At 36.4% G+C, this 23,777-nt stretch overlaps 1 protein-coding gene and 1 long non-coding RNA gene across 4 annotated transcripts in view; one reads left to right on the forward strand and one right to left on the reverse strand.

Annotated features, from left to right (window-relative positions):
• Positions 1–872: 872 nt before the first annotated feature.
• The window catches only part of LIPC (lipase C, hepatic type), a 71,693-nt gene continuing 48,788 nt past the window's right edge, over positions 873–23,777 (reverse strand). The window contains 8 exon segments of the mRNA XM_083851163.1: positions 873–2,008; positions 3,717–3,935; positions 4,632–4,752; positions 8,623–8,865; positions 10,324–10,557; positions 12,614–12,731; positions 15,213–15,392; positions 16,982–17,169. Coding sequence (XP_083707289.1) covers positions 1,906–2,008; positions 3,717–3,935; positions 4,632–4,752; positions 8,623–8,865; positions 10,324–10,557; positions 12,614–12,731; positions 15,213–15,392; positions 16,982–17,169 — 1,406 coding nt within the window. The 3' untranslated portion in view covers positions 873–1,905.
• Positions 2,016–23,777, forward strand: part of LOC310905206 — a 129,010-nt gene continuing 107,248 nt past the window's right edge. For 2 of the 3 annotated variants that reach the window (XR_014588858.1, XR_014588859.1), the window contains exons 1-3: positions 2,016–2,865; positions 4,486–4,576; positions 9,807–9,935. This is a non-coding gene — a long non-coding RNA (uncharacterized lncRNA). Of the gene's footprint in view, positions 2,866–4,485; positions 4,577–9,806; positions 9,936–11,451; positions 12,608–23,777 lie in introns of those variants that run through there. The other variant, XR_014588860.1, reaches the window with a different exon arrangement.

The following is a 23,777-nucleotide window of genomic DNA, read 5'->3' on the forward strand; positions in this document are numbered from 1 at the left end:
GTTGTTTGTTTGTTTTATTTTGTTCTTCATAGTAGCTATAACCATCTAAAAACAAGTCTAATGCTTACATAGCTGGTTCAGGAATACTTGTACTGAAATTTCCCTCTTTCCTAATTTGACTTTCTGGTTTACTGTACTACGATTTTGAATAAAGTGACTGTAATATGTTCTGTGTTTACATTAAGGAACAAAACAAAACTTTAACAAAGCTATTATTAGGAAATTGGAGTATTGGGGATAACAAGGCGCAGAATTCCTTGCTTAAAAATTCTATTTTTGACATAGAAAGCTGAAATATGTTGGTGTTAATGAAGCACTTTTTTGAGCAAAATCTATGAAAGCACAAAGCTTACTTTGAAGATCTAAAGATTTTCTTTACATGGAATTTGTACCTAAATCTACAAGGATTTCTCATAATCAAGATGCTATTCAAGTGTCCATTTTCTAATATCAAATCAGCCTCTGAAATTTACACCTCCGGAAGCACAACCATTATCGTGTGTAAAGTATGCTTCAGTTTCCATTGTATTTAATCAGCCCTTCTGTTTCTGTATTTAATATTCCTGTTTATTTAAATAGAAGCTAGCCATTGAAAAGAGCATTTAAAAGTTGGAAGTTAGTATTCTGGATGGTTGGCAAAGTTGCCTGCATTCACCATCTGATGATGGTTCATGCTTGCAGGATTGCCAGTTCAGCTCAACTCATTCATTTGTCATGATTTTCAAATCAATCATTTAAATCCTGGTAAGGTGTATTTTCATTCCAAATTTCCTACAGTATCTTGATATGGAAAATATGCTTTGCTCCAGGTCTTGTGACTATTTTACACTTGTTTCCCACTTAGAGAATATTTAAAATAAATTACATTCAGAATAGTCATAAACATAATTTTAATTAATCTTGTGCTTACCATTATAAAGTGACAAATGAAATACTTTGATGTACATATTTATTAATGCTATTGTATGAAGTATAAAGCATAAGTAATCTGATATGATAGTGTTTCTTTATGTAGTTATATTCTGACATAGGAAACAATGGAATTTTGTATATTTGAATTTTTTAAATTTATATGCACTGAATATATCTGATAAAGTTTTGACCATTTTAATTTATTAATACAGTTCCAAATCATGCTAAAATCTGCTATACAGTGATTTAAAATCTAAAAATCTCAGGCATTACATGAACAATATGATTTTAATTCAAAAGTTAAAAACTTAGTTGTGCTACAATTGTGTGCAGTACACTAAGCATTGTTAAATTACTAGTAATTTTAATTAGTACTCTAAAATGGTTAAACAGCAAAGCATTTTCCAATAGGACATCTTTTTTTAGGTGTTACTGTTATTTTGCTTGTCATCAAGTTATAATGGATAGCTCAAGCTTTCTATACGTTTAGATGTTTTCTAGTTTATGAAGGTTACAAAGTAAGAAGTTCAAAATCTTTGATAATGTTATCTACTTGGGAGTATGCTTACAATTACTTAGCTCCACCTTCTCCAGGAAATAATTTAGGAAAGATTTAATTGATAGTAGTCACTATTAATGTTTCAAAGCATTTAATTGGAAATTAAGCTCCTTTTTTCAAAGATGTTTCTTTCAAATAGTAACCTTTGTATTTCTAATGAGCAGGCATTCTTTCAAAGCTTTAAAGAATTTAAAATTAACAGTTGCTGTTGATGAAATTGCTCATCGATCACTGAGAGTAGTCTAGCAGATGAACAAAGTGCATTTCAGTTACTGTTGTATCACAACATCTACATTTTTGTGTTTTCTTCATTATCCCTGAAACTATCAGGGTATTTAAATTTATGCTTAACATAGCTGTGTGTTTTTAAAATATCTTACTAGATGTGTGGTATTTTGAGTGTGTTTTGGTAAGTAGTTTCTTTTTGTTCTTGCTCACTTTTCTTGTCTCCGAAAGCGATCTTCACATCTCACAAATGTTTTCTCTTGGGCTGGATAAAGGTGAATGTTTTCGATACTTTGAGAACAAAATGTCATTCTAGAAAGAAAATGCAGAATGTAAGTATAATATTACTTTCTAGGGATACTATATGTATAAAAGTGTGCTCTCTAAATACTTTGACTTTTACTGTCTTTATCCTTTGTTTACTTTCACATGACATCCCAGATTGCACAGAAAGAAAACATCACTTAAGCAATACCCATTAAAACCTTGACAAAAACTCCTGCCTCTGCTTACAGCAAAAAGCTTCTAAATAGCAATAGGTTCCTGAAGATACCGCCTGAACTCCCCATATCAATTAACGTCTTTCCAGGATTTCCTAAGTGGTACATCAGTAGTAATTGGCTTGTTCTGTGTTATTGACACAGTACTATTGGAGTGGAGTTTCCTGGTTAAAAAAGTGAGTATATCTGACATAATCCTTTCACAGCCTTCATACTTTTATCAAGGTAAAAAATCTGTTTTAAAACAGCTCTCTAATTTGCACTGTGTAGTATGTTTAATTTCATTTGGCAGCTATGTCAGTACTGATTTGGGATCATCACTTTAAAAACAGCAAGAGATGTTAGAGAAACAATTACTTTTTATGGCAGAGAAATGTGCAAAGTGCTGAGTTAGGAGGAGGAAAATACCTACAAAATACATTTTCAGAGAGGAAAAAGCCTAAGAAAATATGATCCCTCCACTGCCCTTCCTCCCACCCCAACACACATGTATTACCATATAAAAATCTCTTTAAATTGTCTAATTTGTCTTTTTTGCCAGCATCAAGGAGGTGCAGCTCTGCCAATTAGTACCATTCCACAGAAAGTCTGCAGTAGTTTTAACTGGTGCTGATAAGAAAGACTGCACCAGGGAAAGACCACCATCTGAGGCTGAGCCACACTTACAAGGTAACACGTAGTTTTCTCATTCACCTTAATTAAAATGCTGTTAAAAATTCTCAAATGATTAAAGCAGTTGGAATCATTATTAATTTTATTATTCTGTCTTCCGACTGAAATTTCTCTGAATAAGCAGTTTCAAAAGTGTTAATAGCACTGCAGTATGTAGAGAACACTACCACACTCAAATTTGTGGATACAGTTCCAAAGCAACTGGGACAGGGCAGGAAACTACCGGTTTATTTTGCCTTCAGAATATTAAAAAAAAAGTATATATTGAAAGGCAAATAACTGAGATTTGTCATACTTTGCAAGCAGGAATTTGAATTTGCATGGTCTTAGTGTTGAAATCAATATTTATCTTCTGTTGTATCCTGTTTCTTTGAAATTTCATGTCCTTCTGGAGTGAGATAGCAATTTATGCATAGGATATGATGATCAGATATTGTTAACAATTGTGTAGAAAAATCGCAGTGCGGAACTTGAGTTCTTCCTTGTATCTGTTTGCTAACTCCTCTATCCTCTATTCCTAAGAATAAATAAAATTGTCACCCAAGGTTTGATGCCTTAAATTCAGTTTAAATTCAGAATGTTTTCCACTATTATTTTTTTTTACCTTGGATCAAAGAAATTCTTATAAGTCACTTAAAATCATGCAGTGTAATCTGAGACAATAAAATTAAAAAAAAAAAAAAAAAAAAACAAATTAAATTAAAAAATGAAAATGTCAGAGGTGGTGTGTGGAAAAACTAATAGGTTTGAGTGTGGGGACTCAGATGATTGTATTTGAACTAGGATAGCTTGTTTGCCAAATGTCTGCATTATTACAAACTGAAAAAAGATGTTTTCATTACACTTACTTTTGCTGTGTTTCCCCTGCTTTCACTCGTATTGTCTTCACTATAAGTCCTGGTCGGCGGGTGCCTTTTGTCCATGGTATTATGGTTTGAACTGTGTCCCAGATATTTTCCCAAACTGCAGTTCCTTCCCATTTGAATTTGATCATTATTAGTTCACCAATATCAGTGTCCAGTGTGATGAGAAAAGAGTAGGTTTTATTCCCATTAATTCCTTCAACACTGCAGAAAACAAAAACAGAATAATGCTATCTCAATTAATATGGATTAAAAAAAATAAAAAATCTATTCTCTTTGAAATCAAAGAAAGAACTGTTTCCTCTCTCTTCTCCAGGAGTAACATTACTGTCTCTAGCATACTCTTCCTCTACTGGTGAAATTTGGCAACTTGCTAAAAGAATAAAAAGGCAAAGTACAAAAAGCTTGGACAAGTGGTGAAGCACCAGTGGCAAGACAAAATGTAATCCACAATAGTATTTTTTTTATGCCTTCTGTCTGCTAGAGCAAAGGCTGGCCCACACTGTTGCCTGTTCATTTGTTAATGCAAATAATGTCTCCATCATGAGAAATATCCAAAATTCTTTACCTTAATTACAGTTGCCTATTTATGTTTTAATTGATTACTGCCCTGTGTTAGCCAAGGGGTCAACTGAACATAAGTGGACAGGATATCTAGCATTATAAGAAACTTCCAAGATCACAAGGTCTGTTTCATAGAGATCTTATACAATATTCATGCATTTTTTGTAAATCAAAAATTGTGTTTTTTAAGGGGTGTGGATGAAGAGAGGATGATTTCCCGTTCATCTCCAATTAACAGTACTAAACCAGATCATTCACAGCTTGATTATCCAAGTAATATGGTAAGTTGGCACCTTGTATCTCACTTGTACAGTGGCATGTAATATCAATACTCACAGTGTGATGGGCAGATTTTTAGCATCCTCCTTTGTGCCTGTCAGAGAGATGCTAAAAGTTGGGTCTATCTGCTTGCCTTGGATTTCATTGATGAAGTGGATCTTGAACTGATAATGATAGACTATAGAAAGGAAGAATTTAGACAGTGACGAGTTAAATGGTCAAAAAAGCAATAGATTTCTCAGACAAAATAATTATGCCTTTCAATGCAGAAACTTGACTGATACTTCCATTTTATTTTTAATCAATTTTGTTAAAATTAAAACATTGTTTTTTGATTGTTGCTGTGTTGCATTATCCCCTAGGGTCTTGGGGCCCTATCGCTCTATTTAAAAGGGGGGAGGGTGAGGTGGGGAGGGTGGGGAAGAGGAAACCTAGGCAGAGTTCTCTTTTAGAATAAAACATTCTTCCTTGGGAAATATTTCACCTTCTCTGAACTTTAATTGTTAGAATGTCTGGCAAGCTCTCTATCCAGCTAGCAAAGAATACTTATGACTGGACTTGATTAGGGATTATACAGCACAGATTGAAAACCTCATGTGATGTTGTCAGACTTCTTCTCTGACTAGCTAGAAAATCTCCCTGCAAAACAGAGGGCTAATGAACTTTTCTTGACTGCAGAATGATATATTGTGCTTAACATGCATCTGTCAACAATATGACTTTGTTCAAGCACGTTATTATAAGAAAGTTGTCATTAGTGCTTTGAGGTTTGGTGGTTTCTAGAAGAATAGTGTTTAGGAAAGTCTTTGAACTGAAAAAAAAAAAAACGACATGCTTCTGAGAATAAAGAATGCCTAAGGAATCATCAGTGTACTGATTATGAATGGTTTGACATTTAGTAAATTATGAGCAAGAAAAACAAGAAAAAAAAAAGACACCGTACAGTTAGAGACCATGTGCATACAAATATTGTCAGCTAGATTTGAAGGTCCAACACTCTTCTGTCTGGTTATTTACCAAAAGAAAAGATTTGGCAGTAACTGTTTAAATTTACTATGGAAAAGTTGTTGGGTGAGGATGGCACTTCAGTGTTTTCATCTTGAAGATATCCAATCATGATGGCTCTTTATTTAGTTTTGACACCAACATCAGATCTAGTATTTTCTAAATAAAAGTATTAACAACCAATGCTTTTATTTTACACACCATTTATCAGGATATACTATTTGTATAAAAATAAAGCTGGACATTCCATTGTATTGGAGATTTCTAAAGCAAATTGGCATTAGTCAGCTCTAAAGCATTTCTGCAGAGTGAAATGTTGCTTTGCTCTCTGCCAACTGCCTTCTTGACAAAACTGGTGGATTTATTTGTTAATGAAGGAAACCCTAAGTAACTTTTATTTAACAAAGACCAGAGAGTACTTGGTTAGAATTAAGAGGTTGCACTGTAGTCCAACTACACATGGAAAACTGTTCTGTTAAACATTGTAGCACAGTAGTTTTTGAGAAGAAAGATGCTCTGTCCTCAATTCTTCTTCTCACCCACTCCATGCTTCACAGATGATGCTACTGCTCTGAATGGCACAGCTGTCCTGCTAAGGGAATAATCTTTTCATGTATATGCACAGATTTTTGTAGAGCTCTGAATTCTCACAATGGAAGGTGTTCTCTAGAAAAACTATGTTTTTGTATTGTTTCATAGTTACTGCATGTTAGTGAACAATGTATTTTCTTTTGAGAAGGTGCCACTCTGCAGAAAGCAAAATGGATGGTTCTTTGCTGGCAACCACAAAAGCAAACCTGATGAGGACAAAGTGGGCAGATGCTTGTTTATAGATCACTTATTACTATCCTGCCTTGCTCTGAGTTTTCTATCCATGTAAAAGTTGATTGCTGTAATATATGTTCTTAATGCCTTATAAAAGCTTAGCCTTTTGCTGTGGTTATTATGATGCTTGCTCTAAGGAAAAAGGTGAGTGTATTTGTATAAAAACTCTAGTTGACTCAGGGTCGCAATCATGGCCTTATTATGAATTTTAACTTTTTTGTAACAACTGCTTTTTTGTCTGTTTGTTTGAGCTGGATTAATGAATGCTTCAGAATATAATGCCATTAACTTGAAAAATTAAATGTCAGATTTCATGAAGAAATATAAAGCATTGTGAGATTTAATGCTGAGTTTCTCAAATTTCTTCTGTTTGGGCCTCTCTCATGATCTTCAAACTTTTTTTTTTTTTTTAAGGGTGTTACAAAGATCACTTTATACACATTCTTCCACAGTTGCTGCCTTGTTTTGGAACTTTTATGAAAGGAAACTATTGTCTGGGGTTATTGGTATCTGGGTACATGCCAACAACTTTTTTTCTTAAAGGAAAACCATTTCCAAGCATAAAAATGAAACATGTTTGAAATGGAAAACAATGCCAACAAGATACAGTTGCAGCTTGTGGCAAAATACATATCTCCACATCCAGAGAAAAAAACAATGCAGAGATGGTATTTCTGTGTCCAGGTGTGTGTGGTGGTGGATTCAGGGTCGTCAGAGCAATGCACTTTCCCAATTCTGACGGTGACTTAACTGTGCTGCAGCAAAATAACACTGAGAACTAGACACAGCCTTTAAAAATATGTAAATCTACCACAAGCAGCTTCCTGTGGCATTAAAAAAAAAAATAAAAAAATGTGTAAGGAGATCCAGCAGGTTCAGCTGCTCTGAGTGTCAGTCAGGGCTGAGCAGATGTCTCTGTGGTCATCACCATGTAGTTCACAGCTGTATGTGGAAGACTTCTAAAATTATTTTAATAGTACATTAATTTTATTTATTTTAATCTGTGGTATTGCAGTTGAGCACCAGGCACTGTGGGGAAACGAGCTGTGTAATACAAGCAGGATTGTTATACACTTCTCCTCAGGATCCCTCCGGGCCCCCCTTTCTGGCTGTGCCCTGCTGAAGGGGCAGGCCTCCGTGGGTGTGAGGTGCTGAGAGGAACCCCTGTTTGGCGGGGCTGGGCTGGGGGAGCCTGAGGAAGACGGGCTGTGGTGGTGAGCAGGCTGTGGGATGGCACCGGCCCGAGGGGCCGAGGCGGTGCCTCCTCCATGCCTGGTGGCCTGGAGCTGTGAGCGGGAGCCCCGGGCCAGGGGCCTGGCGGCACCATTTTGTGCCGCCCACCTCAGCCTCATGACAGCCAGGGGAGGAGGGAGGGTGGTGAGGGGAAGTACGACACGCCAAAAGTCCCTGCACCAAAAATAACTTAGAAAAAAGGCGTCCTGCCGTTGGCCACACACAGTCCTGCTTTAAAACGTATGTAAAACCTCACGGTGGTATGTGGACGTCTGCTCAACAGCAGGAGTGGCCTGGTGGGCTCCCTGACAACCGAGGGTTAACTGGCCTGCAGCCAGGCCCAGGCCATTTTGTAAGGAGATGGGCAGATAGGCATCATTTCCCTGTCAGACTGCATCCCTCTATCTGATAATGCAGGCAGTATGGATTCTCTCTTTGAGCTTAGATAGGTATTGTGCTCTTGATGAAATAATTTAATGGAGATAAAGTCTGGAGTACCAGTCACTTTTAGTGCCACGGTTCTGCCCTGTTAAAGTCCATGCTATTCTGCTGTCTGTCCATTGTCTGAAAAGTAATAATTTGTGTGTAGTCTTGTAGACCATCTACAGATAAAATTTGGGCAAAGTTGAAGAGGAGGTTTTACAGGCCTCTGAGAGCAATTGTGCTTCTTTGACTTGGCTGTACACCTCCATATGCTGTAACAAACTTGCGCAAGCCAGCTATAGGAAAATCCTGTAGATCAGGGCCCTAAGCAGCTCTGAGGCCCCAGAGCCACAGCAAGCTTTTTCCTGTAAAAATATTAAGAGTCAAGATCTTGATGAAAGGGCATCAGGAAGGCCTACTGGGATTCTTAATTGGCTCAGCAAATTGATTATTACCATAGATTTTGTAAGCTTTAATAAATGAGTAAACAGGATCACAAAGCCTAGGCTCATTATCCCATTTTGTTATCAATCTGGAGACTGCAACAAGTATTCCCACGCACCTTTGAAAGGCATACGTGCTCTTGTTTTCAAAAAGAGTCGTCTACTTTTTGGGAGCCGTTCCTCCCGGATGTTGTAGCCCAGTGTGTTGCACCGGTTCTTCCTACAGCTGAGGCACATTCCTTTGTCAAAAGTGTTGATGTCGTTGCACCAGTATGCTGTGCTTTGCTTGTCGTTGTGAAGCAAAGAGTCGATGAACAAATGAACTGACCTCTCATGGGCACATTTCACGGTTTGAGTGATGCCTGAAAAAGACATGAACAGTAATTCTGCATGCCCTTTTTAGCATTCCAACTACAGAGCAGCTAACCGTACGTATATATTACTGTTCTTCTCACATCCTTCATGCTTACTAAAATGTCATGAATTTGTCTCAGAAATCATACATGTAGCAACCATACTTCTGGGATCATGCAAAGATAGCTTGGCTGAACCAACATGTTAATAAAACTGAATAATTTGCTGCTTAAATTTTAGTCTGCCTGTACAAGACTCTAAATATGAGCCTTGATTTCATTGTCATGGCTGTTCAGTTAATGAAATACAATATGAGACTACATGCAGTCTTTCACCATACTATATTAAAGGCAGCAGTCTCATTCTGAATGATTGAATAGTAACTGTTGGATGCTTACATGGTAAAGTCATTTTGGCCTCATCAGATTGACAGACTAATGTTGAATTTTGCTAGCTGCTACTACTGGGGAAAAAGCAAAAAATATATTAAATACATTGTATGTATTAAGTACATAGATATGCTTTTAAGACAAATATATTTTTTCCTCCTTTCCTAAAAGGAAATTTTACTTTTAAAAGATTTCAAAACAGAATTCAATGTTCATTTTTAATTGAAAAAAAATAAAAATCAAGTGAAAAATGGAAAAAAAATCAAATTATGAAAGTTACTTTCTTCTATGCGATTGGGATGTCACTGTGGACTTTTTATACATGTCTTCACAGATAAGCTTTCTAGATTTTCACATTTACTGTCAATTATTTTCTAAGATGGTCTACTTTTATATAGTGTGATAGTTGAGAAATTTTTGCAGTCTGGTATGCTGGTTGTACTCTTTTTTGTTGTTGATTTTTTTTTTTGTTCAGTGAAAAGTTCTGTTTGTCACAGTACATCAGTACCTTTATCTTTTTTCAGTATGTTGCATCAGTTTCTCTGTACATTTATGTTCAGGTACCTTGAAACTAATCTTCTATAAATATAAACCCTATAAACCTGGAACGCTGGCAGCTGAGTCCCAGAAAAAGCATCACCCGCTGTGCAGTTGAAGGACAGTGACGTGGGAAAAGGTGAATAAAGAAGGTGAGTAGTACAGCCCTGTGTTTTGTTTGATTTGAAATAATTAATTGCACACTAGATGAATCTGGCTTAATTAGAATAAGTTTTTTCATTTCCTCTACCACCACAACAAATACCTTTTGAAAATTATTCAAAAGTGCTTGACACTAGGGTGCTTACTGCCTGATTTTCAGAAGTTCTAGGCAGCCACATTTGTTACCAGTCAGTTAGAACAATTTGAACTCAATACATGTAAAAATCACCAAATTCTAGAAAAGAAACTTCCTTGCATATAATGCAAGACAATGCTCCCATTAGATACTGTTTTAAGACCACAGATCTATGCAGTTTCCCTGACATACTGTCAGTCCAGCTACAGTGCTGCTTCCCTCACTGCCCAGTCGGTTCTTACCAGTGATTCCGTATTGTGCAATGTGGTTGTAGACATGCATGATGTGACAGCCAGGCTGAAAGGTGCCTCCGTTGGGATAAAAGTCAAAATGGGCCACAGGCTGTTTGATGCCAACACTGAGACCCATGTGCTGTTTAGTGAATGTATGAATTGCATCTACGAAGTTTGCATCATCTGGAGATAAACGGTCTGTTGGTGACATTCCTTCAAACAAGGGACCAGCAGGGTCAAGGCCTGCAATAAATGCAAATAATCTGATTGTGATGTAGTACAGATGGATTTTTCCTATACTGTTTTGAGAAAAGTCTCTTATATATATTTAAAAACATACAGCGCTGGTAGTTTACAAGGTCTTTCACTGACAAAAACAATGGTAGGAACACTTGTACTGTGGGGGTACACGGTAACACCAAAAGGTAAAATAAACACAGGCACTGTAATAAACAGTAACTGCTGCATGCACAAGGACACAGGCTCAGAGATAGATATGTTTGTTATAGACAAACCATGCTCGCTACTGCTTTGTCTTTTGAGGGATGTTTACTTAATTTTGTTCTTTGATACTCTAGAGGTCATGCATTTCAGAGGCTCTTTGAAGACAGCAGTCCCACAACAAGGTTGACTTTTAGCCCACATTTGAGACTTGCAATTTTATAAAACTTCACTTGTTGATTCAAGAGCTCTGTCTGGTAGATGCTGTTTATAATAGTTTCTCAGTGTTAAAAGATTTCAAATTATTACAGTGTTCAGGAAAATAATATTCCAGTTAGAGACGTTGATTTTAGTTTACTGGATGCTTCTGTACAGGGCCCTTTTTGGGAACTGATTTGTGGAAAAAGACTTCCTGCATAGTTTAAAGCTGCTTTTTAGTTTTGAGAACAAGCAATTAAATTTGACATTCTTCAGCTGGTATTATGGACTAATGTATTTGCACTGATGTAATTGGACAAGACTAATAGCAGAGGATACAAGTAGAGATGCCACCCCAAAGTCACAGCTTTTCCTTTTAATAGCTTTAATCAGTATGAATTTTTTTTTAAGCTTATTGTTACAAGTCTGAATAATTTTGGATGAAAAATGCATAAATTTGTAATAATAAATTAATGGTTTTGTTTATCCATTATTAAGGCTTCATGTACTAATATGGTCTGAACAATCAGTGCTGATGATCTCAAGTTCTTCAGCGCGTACACAGGTGTAATATCACGACGCATCATGTAAAATAAGCTTCTTGGCATGCAGGCACCATCACAAGAACTGACTGAGCTGACTGACATAGAACTGACTATGGTATGGTGAATCATAGATCACAACTGGGACTTGCAACTATCCAAGGGAGGTAGGTGGCACACAGAGGGCTGGTGAAGGCAGCTTGAGCTGGAGGTGGGACTACTGAGAGTAGCCAAGGTTGGGTGGAAGCTTGAAGTGGATGTTACCTTATCTCTAAATCTTTCATTGTAATGGCAAACCCCAAGAGGGACTTGCATTTGGACTTTAGACGATGTGTGGATTATGTCTTAGTCGTGCAGGGACACAATGTCAGATACTGTAAGTTCTTAAGGCAAATTAACATGAAAGAGATTTTGTTTCAGGAAGATGCTCAGGATCTTGTTCTCCAGATAGTTCGGGGTTATTGGTCTGACCCAAACCTTGGGTCTGACTTTTTGTTTTGTTTTTGTTGATGGTGGGTTTTCTGTTGTTTTGGTTTATCCCCCCATTGTTTTTTTCTTTTATTTTCTTGTGTACAAATTAAAATACTGCATTTCTAGTCTCTTCCAATATTAGATCATGAATCAGTGAGTCTATCTTTAAGGGAACAGTAGAGTTGTTTACCTTCTTCTGTTTATTAAAATCAATCCTCGTTAAATGCTTTCTCGCAACACACACAAGGTGGTATGTATTTACAGTGCATGAAGTTAGTTGTAAATGGCTTTCAATGCATGGTTTCCTTGGGTTTTAAAATATTGTGCAAGTGTATTAAGTTGCCTATACGTGTGAATATTTTAACTTTGGAGAGGATGCTGTTAGAAAAAGTGTCTACATACGTTAATTTAGCTAGGGCCATGAGCCTAAAAAGACTTTATAAATTAAATGCAAGCTTTTAGCCAGCAGCTATAGTTAAATTTCCAGCAAAAGTAACACTGTCAGTGTGATTAATAAAAACAGGATTGAGGAGTTCTTAGTTCTAATATAAACTATGATATGCCAAATATCTGTGTAATGTATGCAAAGAAATCAGTTGACTATTAAGCTTATTAAAGTAAGTAGTTTTTTTGGTTTTGTTTTTTACCTGTAATTCTTCCAATCTTGCTTGTACCACTGATATAACTGCCGGCAAACCCTGAAACATGAGCTCCTAGGCTGTACCCAATTAGATGAACATTGCTTCTGGAAAATTGAATGGATTCCTGGAAGAAAGCAGCAGCTTGATTTAGATGGAGAAAATGTGAAAAGTAAACTAGTAAAATAGTTACTACAAGCCAGGTATACCATGAATTATAACCCAAGAAATTAGTACGTATGTTGATGCTGGAGGTGAAATGAGGTGCTTGGATCATGCACTAAATTTCTTTGCTGGCTGCGTGTTATTCCTTGCTTCCTTCTCATGCATCAGGAAAATGCATCTGGGCGTCGCTACTTATGTGGTATGCTCAGGAAAGCCATTAACAGAAATAGTAGGATTTTTATTGCTGTTGGTTGCAAATGATGCAAATGTGCATTGCCTTTTGTATGCAGCATTTGACTTTCCTATGACTATAACCTGGATATCCATCTTTTAATTTCAGTGTAAAACACTCTTTTATATGAAGTGTATCGCTTCTTTTGCCTGAGATATTAATATATGCCAAAATAGAAGCCAAAGTATCACAACATTGTTCTGACATGCTAAGTGATACGATGATGATATTTCTTTGACTGATTTTTACAAAACTGGGTATCTGTTGTGAAAGAAACCTGAGAAGCATTGGCCTCAGGCCCTTCTTTCTACCTAATCAATACTGTCTAGATCTTAAGCTGTCCACCTGAGCAGTGAGGCTCAAAATTGTTCTGGCTTGTAAAGAAAAATGTGTAATATTTTTCTTGCAGGAAAGGCAAACCTCTGTTTTAATTTCAGTGTGGATACTGCCTGTCCCAGTGGAGAGGTTTTTCAGTCTCGATACCTATCTGTTGTGAAGATGAGGTGAAAGCTGACAACCGTCTTAGATATCAGAATATCCATAATGACTTGCTTGGCAGATGTTGAGATGGCTGTTATTGAGACTGTTATTGATCATGCCCTGTTTACTCTTATACTAGGAGTGCTAAGATTTACTTTATTTTTATTCTTAATTAAAATGTTGCACAGTGCTGCAGCTTTTGTTACATCCACTGAGGGCATTTCAAATCAGATTGAAGCACAGTGGAAAGATAGTTGCAGGAGGTTGTTTTTTTTAACTTTTAAACACATGAAGGGGTGCTTCTCAACTGAATGAAGCTTTACTACTTGAACACTCTCAGTTGAATGCTGTAAAAAGTTATGGCATATATAAATCCTGGAAGATATCATGGTACAAGAGAAGATACCTACAATGCTATAGCAAACAGTCACTTATTCAAGCCTCGATTTTATTTTATTTTTTGCTGACACTGGAGAAATCACAGACTGTCTTTATTGTTGACAATGTTGCATGTCCTGGGAACTGAACAAAGTCCACCTTTTGATTCATTCAATAATTAAACAGTTTCAAAATATGATTTTAGGTCTCTAGCAACTTAGACTACATTTGAGCAAGAGCTAAGCTTTCTTCTCACAAGGAAGAATGGTGACTCTTCTGCCTTCTTTGTGCCTGCTGTCCCTAACTGGCTGTATTGTCTGGTAACTCCTAGCCCTGTCTTTTCCGTTGAAAGCAGCTTAGTCCTTCAGCGGAATTTGCTGCAAACCTTTCATCTTTGCAGCATATTTCCCATCTACCCTAGACCTCACCATATTTAAATTAATGTATTAAAAATTTCATTGTAAGGTACAGAGATATAAATTCATTCCAAATCAGGTAGCTTGAAATAGTACTGAAGACAGGTGAAATACAAGTTACGTAGGGTACATGCTTCATATGTGCAAGTCTCTTTCTAGTGTTTTGCTCTCTGTGTTTTCAAAAATCGTGCTGGAGACCAGTGATCCCTTGCAGACTCCTTTATAATATTTTCAGTCTGGCAGCTGCAGGTATAGCTAAAACTGCTGTAAGACATGGCCTCTGCTTCCTACCTAGTGGGAGTTTTGATGAGTAGTCACTAGATTAGCATGGCTCTGTACTCATTACTGCCTCTGTGCCATCTGCTTTGCTATGCGTATCTGTCCTCCTAAAATGTCTACCTTTACACTCAATCACCAACTATTATTTTAGAATAATCTATGGGAAACTAAAGCAAAAATCTGATGTGATGTCATGCTCGAATTCTGCATTAGACATAGGACACATAACCCCCTTGTGCTGAACTAGCTACTTGCAAATGACAACGTGCCTGTTTGCAAAGTGTGGAACTTGCTCTGACTTTCTTCTACTGACCAAGTTCTGAACTTGAAATATTGAGTAGCTTTATAATGCAAAGAATGCCAGCTCTCTGCACACATGCTAATTGAAAAACTAAAGTAGCATGAAATGATCTCAACTCTAAAGACACATCAAAGTATTCTAGTAAAAAAGACTACTTGCTTTTTTTCTATTGAATGACAATTTTTTTTGAAGTCCAATGAAAACTGATGGAAGAAAAATGTACAGTGTATTGAAGAAACATAACTGATTGCAATGAACAGCATTAGCCAGCATAGTATTTCAGAAAGGTGGTAGAAGCATAAGAACAGGTAAATAGGTCTTTTCCAAAGAAGCACATTTTGACCTGGGCGCCCTTACCTCCAGCCATTCCAGGAAGTCTGCTATCTCCTGTCCTATGTGGCGGGTGTTCTGTACAGCAATGGGATAGTGCTGGTGAGCAAATGTAAGCCAATCTGCAATGATCACATTAATTTGTTTATCCTGAGACTTCAGAGCTGCTGCCATTTTCCAAATCCAGTCTTCTAATATCCCGTCCACCTGTTTTGTTCAAAAAAAAAAAAAAGAGTCTTAAGAAAAAGCAGTGTCTAACAAATATTTTGTGTGAAAAGCTCAAGGAAACGTAAAACATAAAATAAACAAGGTGAGTTAGTGCTGATAACTAGATCTTAGGGGCTTCAACATGCCTCATTACTGAGAATCCTTGATTTTGGGTGGACAAAAATCAAGAATTTATATGAACTGTATAATATTTTAGGTAGATAGATGTGAGCTCTTATCGATGAAATTACTTCCTTAAATATTATTACGCATCCTGAGATAATTGGTATTAGTGACTAAAAAGAAAGACAGAAATGCCCAGGAAGTTTCTGATTTCATTAAGGAGCAGCTGTCCCTGTAAATTTAAGCTGAAGGGGAGAGTGAAGAAAGCTGGAGTGTTGCAGACCTGTGAGTGTTTGCCTTCTATATTTGTTCTGTTATGAAATCCTCTTTTTTCCTCTCCTTTGAGTCATTCTTTTTTTCAAGGACTGGATCAAACTTTCTTTACTAGCATCTTTACTGATTCCAATTTGAGGGACCAGAATTACTGTTTAATAAATCTCAGATTTAAGCAGAGCTGGTTGCGCATATTTCATCAATTAATGGAACATAATAATCTCTTCAGGTCTTTTAACAGAATTCGGATGTGTTAGCTTTGGGTTTCCAAACATACTTCTTTCTCTAAGAGCCTAATACTTCTGTAGATTAAGTTAATGTGAACATTGAGTGTCAATGGCAGCAGCCTCAGCTGCGTAGTTCTTTGAGAAGGGTATAGGCTTTGAACAAATTCTTGTTTGGGAGGCTTGTCTAAATTAATCTGGGCAATATTCCATCTCTGCTGTTACACGTATTGAGAGTTATGCACATCAAGTGTGTTGTTCAACTTTTCTCTGACTGTGTATTTGCAGTGACACAGTTGTATTTTGCCATCTTAAGTGATGACATTGGTTCTATGAGAATCAAAGATCTGTTCAAATGACATGACTTCCTATCCTTTCTTTTCTTTTGTTTCTTCTCCAGCTGAGATCAGAAAAAAATTCACTGTAGCACAGCAATTCTGTTCATTTGAAGAAGGTTTTTGGTGGATTTTTTTAACCATTTAACTTGAAGCAGTTCAGTGGTAATTCATTGACATTCAGGGCTTCGATTTCAGCTGAAAAGGCTTATAGAGAAGTTCTCTTTAAAGCTGTACCTATGAGAAAGATGTGGGGAGATTGTGTGCACTTTTTTCAGTAAGTCTGTAAATATTTGGCACTAAACATATCAGAGAAATGAAACTGGATTTCAGTCCTCCAGAGGCATAGCACATTAATTCAGCTGCTTGTTCGAACTCTGGCTTTAAACCAGGGATGAATCTAATTTCTGGCATTGGACTCTCAAATGAAAAATTGCTTGTTGAGTGTTCCTTCAGAATCTCAGTGGGGAATATCCACTTTGTATTATTTCTAGCCATGATTGCTACTAGGGAAATCCACCATATTTCAGATCCCAGTCTTTCTTCCGAAGTTGCTTTTGGCACTAGCATAACGAAGAGGAAAGTATATCAAATCAGGTGTAGTTTGAATTAAAAATAAAATGTGAGTTCATACCGACCAGCCATGGACTATCATCACCAGAGGAAGAGAGGCATTGAAACTGCATTTGTCAAGAGTCTCCAACTGATTGAACAAAATCTGACATCCTTCTTCAGTTGTATCTGTATAGAGCTGAAATTTGGTTTCTAAGCTTTGCTGATCTTTCTTTGTTCTAGTGTGCTCACTCTGTGATCCCAGTGCCTCTGAAATGAAATTCATAATAACAGTCAGAATAGGATGGAATCTAAAACCTGAAGTAGTTACTAATGAGACAGTTTATAACATAAACTAGTAAGATTGAAACTCTAGTTACATATAATAGCTACCTACTCCAGATGGGCCTAAACCGTACATTAGGTTAAAAAGTGTTTTCTTTTGATGCTTGAGGTGGTCCAGCTGTGCATCCAAGTCCATCTATTTGAACAATAACAATTAAACTATTAGAGAACGTAATAAACTATTCTTTTAAAAGCACATAAGCCTTTATTCTGCAAGCACATTTGGTATTGGGATACTCCCATTTATATGTATTTGCAGTAGTGGCATCTTATACAGTACAAAGAACCCTAACATGAAAGCATTCTGGTTTTAGATTGGACTATTTTTGCCACATGTCAATCTTGTTGGAAACTTGATTCAAGTTTTTATTTTGGTACAGTGAAAAACATGATCCAAGCAGCATATTTAATTTGGTTCAGTGAATAATTATCCTGGTAATAAAGCTCCCGAACTGAACTGAACTGGATGTGCACTGTTTTCCTTCTCTCACTAATTGTTATACATTCAAAGTAACTCCAGACGATGTTATGTTTCGTAGCTAGGAAACATTAGAAAATCCTTTTAGCCAAGTTAGAAATCTCTTCAGCCATCTACAAGAGCTGGAATTGAAAAATCTTCAAAGTTAGTGAAGGTTTGGTCATGAAAATTCTTAGCTTCAGCGTTTAATGTTTTTCTTTAATGACACTTCTGTGATAGCTATTTAGGACTAAGAGTGATAATTTCTCTGTTAAAAAGTCTATTTAAGAGCATTTCTATTGTATTTTTTGCTGGGAGAGGACTGCTTCTGATGAGAGTAATATCAGGAGAAGGTGAAGGTCTAGCTGAAGAACAGAAAATTGGAAAGAGGTTTGATGATGTTGGTAGTCTTAACCTCTGATGACTTCAGGGCTTGGTGAGTAGTCTACACAAAAATAAGCATTGTGCTCTATTTTTTAATACAAAAAGAAAAACATAAAAATTATCTAATTTGTCTGTTTCTTTGTACACATCCTCTCTTTGGTTTATGACTTATTTTCACCTTTTCTCAGTGCTTGTTACAATGCTAAGACATTTTGTCACTCTCTATTGTTTGTACATACTACAGAAAACAATCATAAAAAGCTGCTTTCTTTATACATCCACTGTGAAAATGTTTTTGTTGCTTTAATGGATTAGCTTTTGGCTTGCCAAAAGCAAAGTAAGTCTGAGAGAGGGAATTAAAAATACAGTTTAAACTTCATGGCTGTCAAAAGTGAAAATTTCCAGTAGGATCTATTGTTATTAGACAAAGAACTGCTTCAATCTATTAATCCATGTAATGACTTGGAGAAAGAAATATTGTCTAAAGAGGTTGGCTCGTATAACACTTTAGCTAAAAATGTCATGCCAGTGACTCAGTGACATGATCAAAGGGAGCTGCAAAGTTTCATAGGTCAGTTTGCAAAAACTGCAAAATAAAACTGCTGAAAATTTTCCTGAACTAGTTGCAGCTGAGGGTACCAAGATCATCTCTAACTCCAAGCATCTAGATTGAGTGACTTGCTGGCTGACTTCCCTTGTTCTCTGAAGATCTTAGTCCAACAATTATGTTGTTTTTTTGTTTGGCTTTTTTTTTTTTTTGCTAAAAGGAAACCAAAGGACTGATTCCCAGTTGAACAAAAACATTTTTATCAACTGGGATTATAAAAAAAAAAAAAGAGAGAGAGAGAAGAGAAGAAAAAAAGAAGAGACCTATGTTCCTGGTAGTGGTAGCTCTAGTAGCCATCTGAATGCTATGCACATTGGCATGTGCAAGATATAAATTCATTTATTGTTTCCCGCTACTTTATTCCCATTATTAGAGTTTATTGCCTTAGGTGATTTCAGTCCTGCTTCTAATAACTCCAAACTAAGATGAAAGGACCATGTGAAGAATAATAAGAAAGCTAGTAAATGTGAAGAAACAATTTCTGACTTGGATTGAATCACCTCAGCAGAGAAGTTACATGTTTTTCTTAACTACAGAATTTTTGGTGCTACTTTTGCATACTTTACTGGAAAGTATGCAAAGGTCTGTACACTGGCAATGGTTTGAAACCGTGAAATATTGTATGCTTTTCTGGGGGGAAGAGATCCAGAATCTAAGTATTAGTTTCTTTCTGCGTCATGTTTAAATGGGCATAAAAATGCCACACTAAAATATCTGTTTCATGTCACAAAATCTGCCTGAAGATGTCTTGGGAATGAGAATGACAAAATACTGTGGAACTATTTAATGTTAGGAGCAAAATTTTAATTGTTGCTAAATCATAGGTTTTAAATTAATCTCACAGTACAGCATTAAAACCTTTGATTTAAATTGTCATTCCCAATTAAGGAAAGTGATTTTTTTTCTGAGAAAAATGAGGTTCAGCATCCTTCCTCCTGTCATGGAATTCTGCAGGAAGTGTTTCTTAATAAGGTCTCACTGAAGAGGATTGAAGAGAACTTCTCAATGGCACTCAGCTAATCCATAGGTAATTGAAAAATTAATTAAGTAAACCTGAACGGAAGCTGAACTTTGGGCTGCTGGTATGTTAAGTATACTTGAAAATCATACACGTAAGCATACATACACACCCCACTACCTAGACGCGACATTTTTCTGAATTGCCTTCTGACCCTTGCTGCAGTCACTCCTCATGTTTGTCAGGGGATTTGTCTGAGCCTTAGGAAATCTATAGTCATCTTTCAGGTGGCTTGCCACTTTTACATGCATTAAAATGTTTCCAAAAGAGTGCTTATGTATTATGGTATTCCAATGTGACCACTTTCCAACACATTTGAGGAACAATTGACACAACTACTGCAATTCCAAGAATTAGGCATTTCTGTGGAGAAATTGAGTGAAGGCATTGGCATGTTGGTGATTTTTCTTTGGGCCACGGCAAGTGGACTCTATCACTGCCTCGCTTCCAATAGCCAGATTTTTATTTATTTTTAATCACTTAGAAGAGAAGCTAATGACAGGGAAGTGTTCAGGTCCCTCATTTTGATAAATGTTTCCCTTATAGTTATTCTTGCTAGAACCATAGTTGTCACATTGCAGTTGGCTATCAGAAAACTTTTTCACCAACCCCCCTTACTTTCTGTAGAAGCACCTGTCCTAATCCCCAGACTGTGAGATTTCTAAGCAAATCCATTAGGTAAATCTGACACAAAACACCACAAGAAAATGACAGGCTCTTAGAACAAGCATGAAAGTAGTACAAAATTTAAGCAACTTTATATAAACTGTAAAGAAATGGTAGGTTTCATCAGGTGTGTATTTACCTAAGCATTTTGCATCTCTTTGAACAAGGTTTCCTGTACAATAGCTGACACAAATACAAAGGTACAACACACAATAATCATAGATATTCTGCATCAGGACTGGACTTCTGCCTTTCAAAAATGTGTTGAACCAAAAACATGATAGGATAGGACTGGAAACATTAAGTGAGCATTTGTTTGCTTTTATATTACTGATTTACAGCCATATATTGAAGCAGAACAGGCATAACTGTCAGCAGAGTCCCATATCCCTATAATTTTCTAGTTACTGCCTTTCTAACTTATTTTCTGGCATGCAGGGTATTGGAGAAAGCAGGAAATGTAATGTTTGGTTCAGTAGTAATGGAACTGTGATTTTAAAAGTGCTACTAACATGTTAATAAGGAGTTAAGACCTAGAATAATAGGTCTCAGTCTGTCTTTCTCTCTTCTTTAAAGTCAGAACACTTTCCAAAGGAAAAGTAATTTGTAAAAAATGCCCAGCACTGAATTTATGGCATATACAAGAACTGTAAAATATGTTCAGAATATTCAGTGCAGATCATTGTTTAGTACAATTTGTTTGCTTGGTGGCCTTAGACATAAAGGAGTGCAAATAACTCTCAGAAATTGCTTATCAAATATAATTGCTAAGACCCTTGTCAGTTCCTTTTAAATTCTATTCTTATGTACCTGCTGCTGCTGTTTATTTAAAATTGCCTCTCTTGAAAGCATTTGGGCAGATGGTAGAGATAGATACAAACAGTCTTACTTCTGTAGAGTGCCTTAAATGGCAGTATTTGGGGATCTGGAGGGAAAAAATGAGAACATCAAAGCAGAAGTCTTACTAAGAAGTATTTGAAAAGATGATGAAACAGATTAAGTAGTTATCATAGTTTGATTTCCTCTTGCTGTTTGCCTCAACTATTCAGTTGTGTCTCTTATATGAGTCAGTTGTGAATCAAATAATAGATTTATTGATGGTTTCAATAAAGGAAGGAGTAAAATGAAGTATAACTTGTCTTTCAAGAGACAAAAATTAGCAGATTTTCTTTCTACTTTCTTCTAAATTGATTCTTTATTATTTACAAGTATCGGAGCATGCATTTTTATTCCTTTTCTTGCTGAATTGTTTCTCTCATTGGTTTTGAATACTTGGATGCCCCAAAACACTCAAAAGAATCACATCTTTTTGGTTCTTGTGTTACTTTTCTAATTTTTTTCTTCCCTGTAAGACCTCTCTTTACTATGTGATACTTCAAAACTTATTTTCCACATCTCTTTTATTTAGAATCGAGTATCAGAGTGATGATTGGAGAACAAGGCAAATAAGGGGATAACACTCACCCCCAAACTGTCCTTTTGCCTTTGTGTATCAGGTGAAAACTTACTGAAAGAATGCTGATTGTAAAAAACTTGATAATATTTTTCTTTTCCCATTAAGTAAGGTAAATTACTTTTCCCACTCCTCTTTTTTATTGTGAAGTAATGTACAAATATTAGTTTGTTCACCAGTAAAAATGTGATCTTGAGTACAATAATCAATAAACTTGTGAGGCAGTTGTTCCAAAGAGCAGGGAAACCAGCGCACAAAGAAACGAGGAGTGTCTGTGAGTTTATAAGTCAACTCCTGGGTTCTGGGCTGATGCCCTGTGCAGAACAATGCATACAATCTCCCTTGGTCTCCTCTCCTGAAAAGGGAGCAGAAGGATGCACCAACCACACAACTATTAAGCAGCATGCATTATTTATGGAGTAGCAAATATGCTGTCCTCCTTGTTTCCTCATCTAAAGTAAAACACTTCTAAATATGAACGTTTAAGTGCTGCTTGCACGATGCATGATTGCTAAATTGAAATTAGTACCCCAAGGGTTTCATCTGACCTAATCTGAATTTTATGAACCAAAATACTGGGAAATCATTAGAATCATTGGTCTTTCCAGGAATGGTTTGGACTAACCCATAATATGTATCTAAAATTGTTACTATACATAAATGCTAACAACAACAAAAATAAAACTCCATCTGTTACCTAACCAAAACTTGCATAGTTGCAAGTAATATTTAAAAGTAGGTAAATCTGTAAAAAGAAAAAAACACTTGCAATGTGTTCTAGTCTTAAACTTTGTTTACTTTGACCTTTTGTTATCTGCAGTCTTTCTTTCCAGTACCGTTTTTTCTTCCTTCATGGAAGTGCTTGTTTGCAAATATATGCATGACTAAATTTTTGGCCAGGTTTTCGGCCAAAATATTCAGATGCCTGATTTAGAGTTTGCATTTCCTTTTCCTTGACATTAAAAGCAAAAAGAAGAAATGGTCACAAACTGCCTGGATACATATGGATACATATGCCTTCATACAATGTTATCAGATAGAGGGGAGAGCAAATGAATAAAGACAAATGTAAAGCTAAGTAGATCAGGACAGGAAATGAAACAATAAGAGAGTGATACGGTATAGAGGTCTATAAAATCATAACCTGTATGGAAAAAAATAGAGGAGGGATCAGTTATTTAAGTCTCTTCTAGTACAAGTTGGTAGGGTTATTTTGATAGCAATAAAAGAAGAAACAGTTCACCACAAGTCCTCTAGTTAATGTGTAGAATTACCTGCTGGGTGTAATGCAGGTATTAGGCAGTTATGGAAGGTCAGTTGGAAAGTGGATGTGTCTACGTAAGAGAAATCCAGTGAGGATTACTAAATGGATCAACACCACCATTTACTCAGAAGATCCTCAAACTGCAAAAGGTTGATGACTGAGAGTACGTGCTGGAAGTGCTATATGTATATGAAAAATTCCCCTGCTCAGCAAGCATCAGCTTTTGGCCACAGCAGCAGGTGGCTGAACTAAGTGGACCTTTGGTTTCATCCACTACAGCCACTGTGTAATGCTTGACATAGAGCTTCCTGCCATCACCTTTGGTTTTGGCAGATCTCTGAAACAGGAACAACCTGTGGAAAATAACAGGCTTTAAAATATCTCAGTTGAAAACTTTCATTCCATCTTGACATCCGCATTATCCGCGTTCATATTTGCTGCTGCTGTTCAAAATTATTAATTGTCTGGAAATATTTGTACTTTTTTTTGTAATTAAATAATCTTGAAATCAGAATTGATCAACAGCACATTTTGGCTAATTTACTTCAAAATGCTTGGAGCTTTGATTTGCAGTTTTGTTGCTGTTGATGTTTTGGCTTTTATATCCAGTTTGGGCTGGAAAACGTTCTTAGGATATGAAAATGTTTTTCTGTTCAGCTCCATTGAAAAGCCAAATCGGCTCTA

The sequence above is a fragment of the Anser anser genome, assembly GCF_964211835.1.
Source record: "Anser anser genome assembly, chromosome: 10".
NCBI lineage: Eukaryota > Metazoa > Chordata > Aves > Anseriformes > Anatidae > Anser > Anser anser.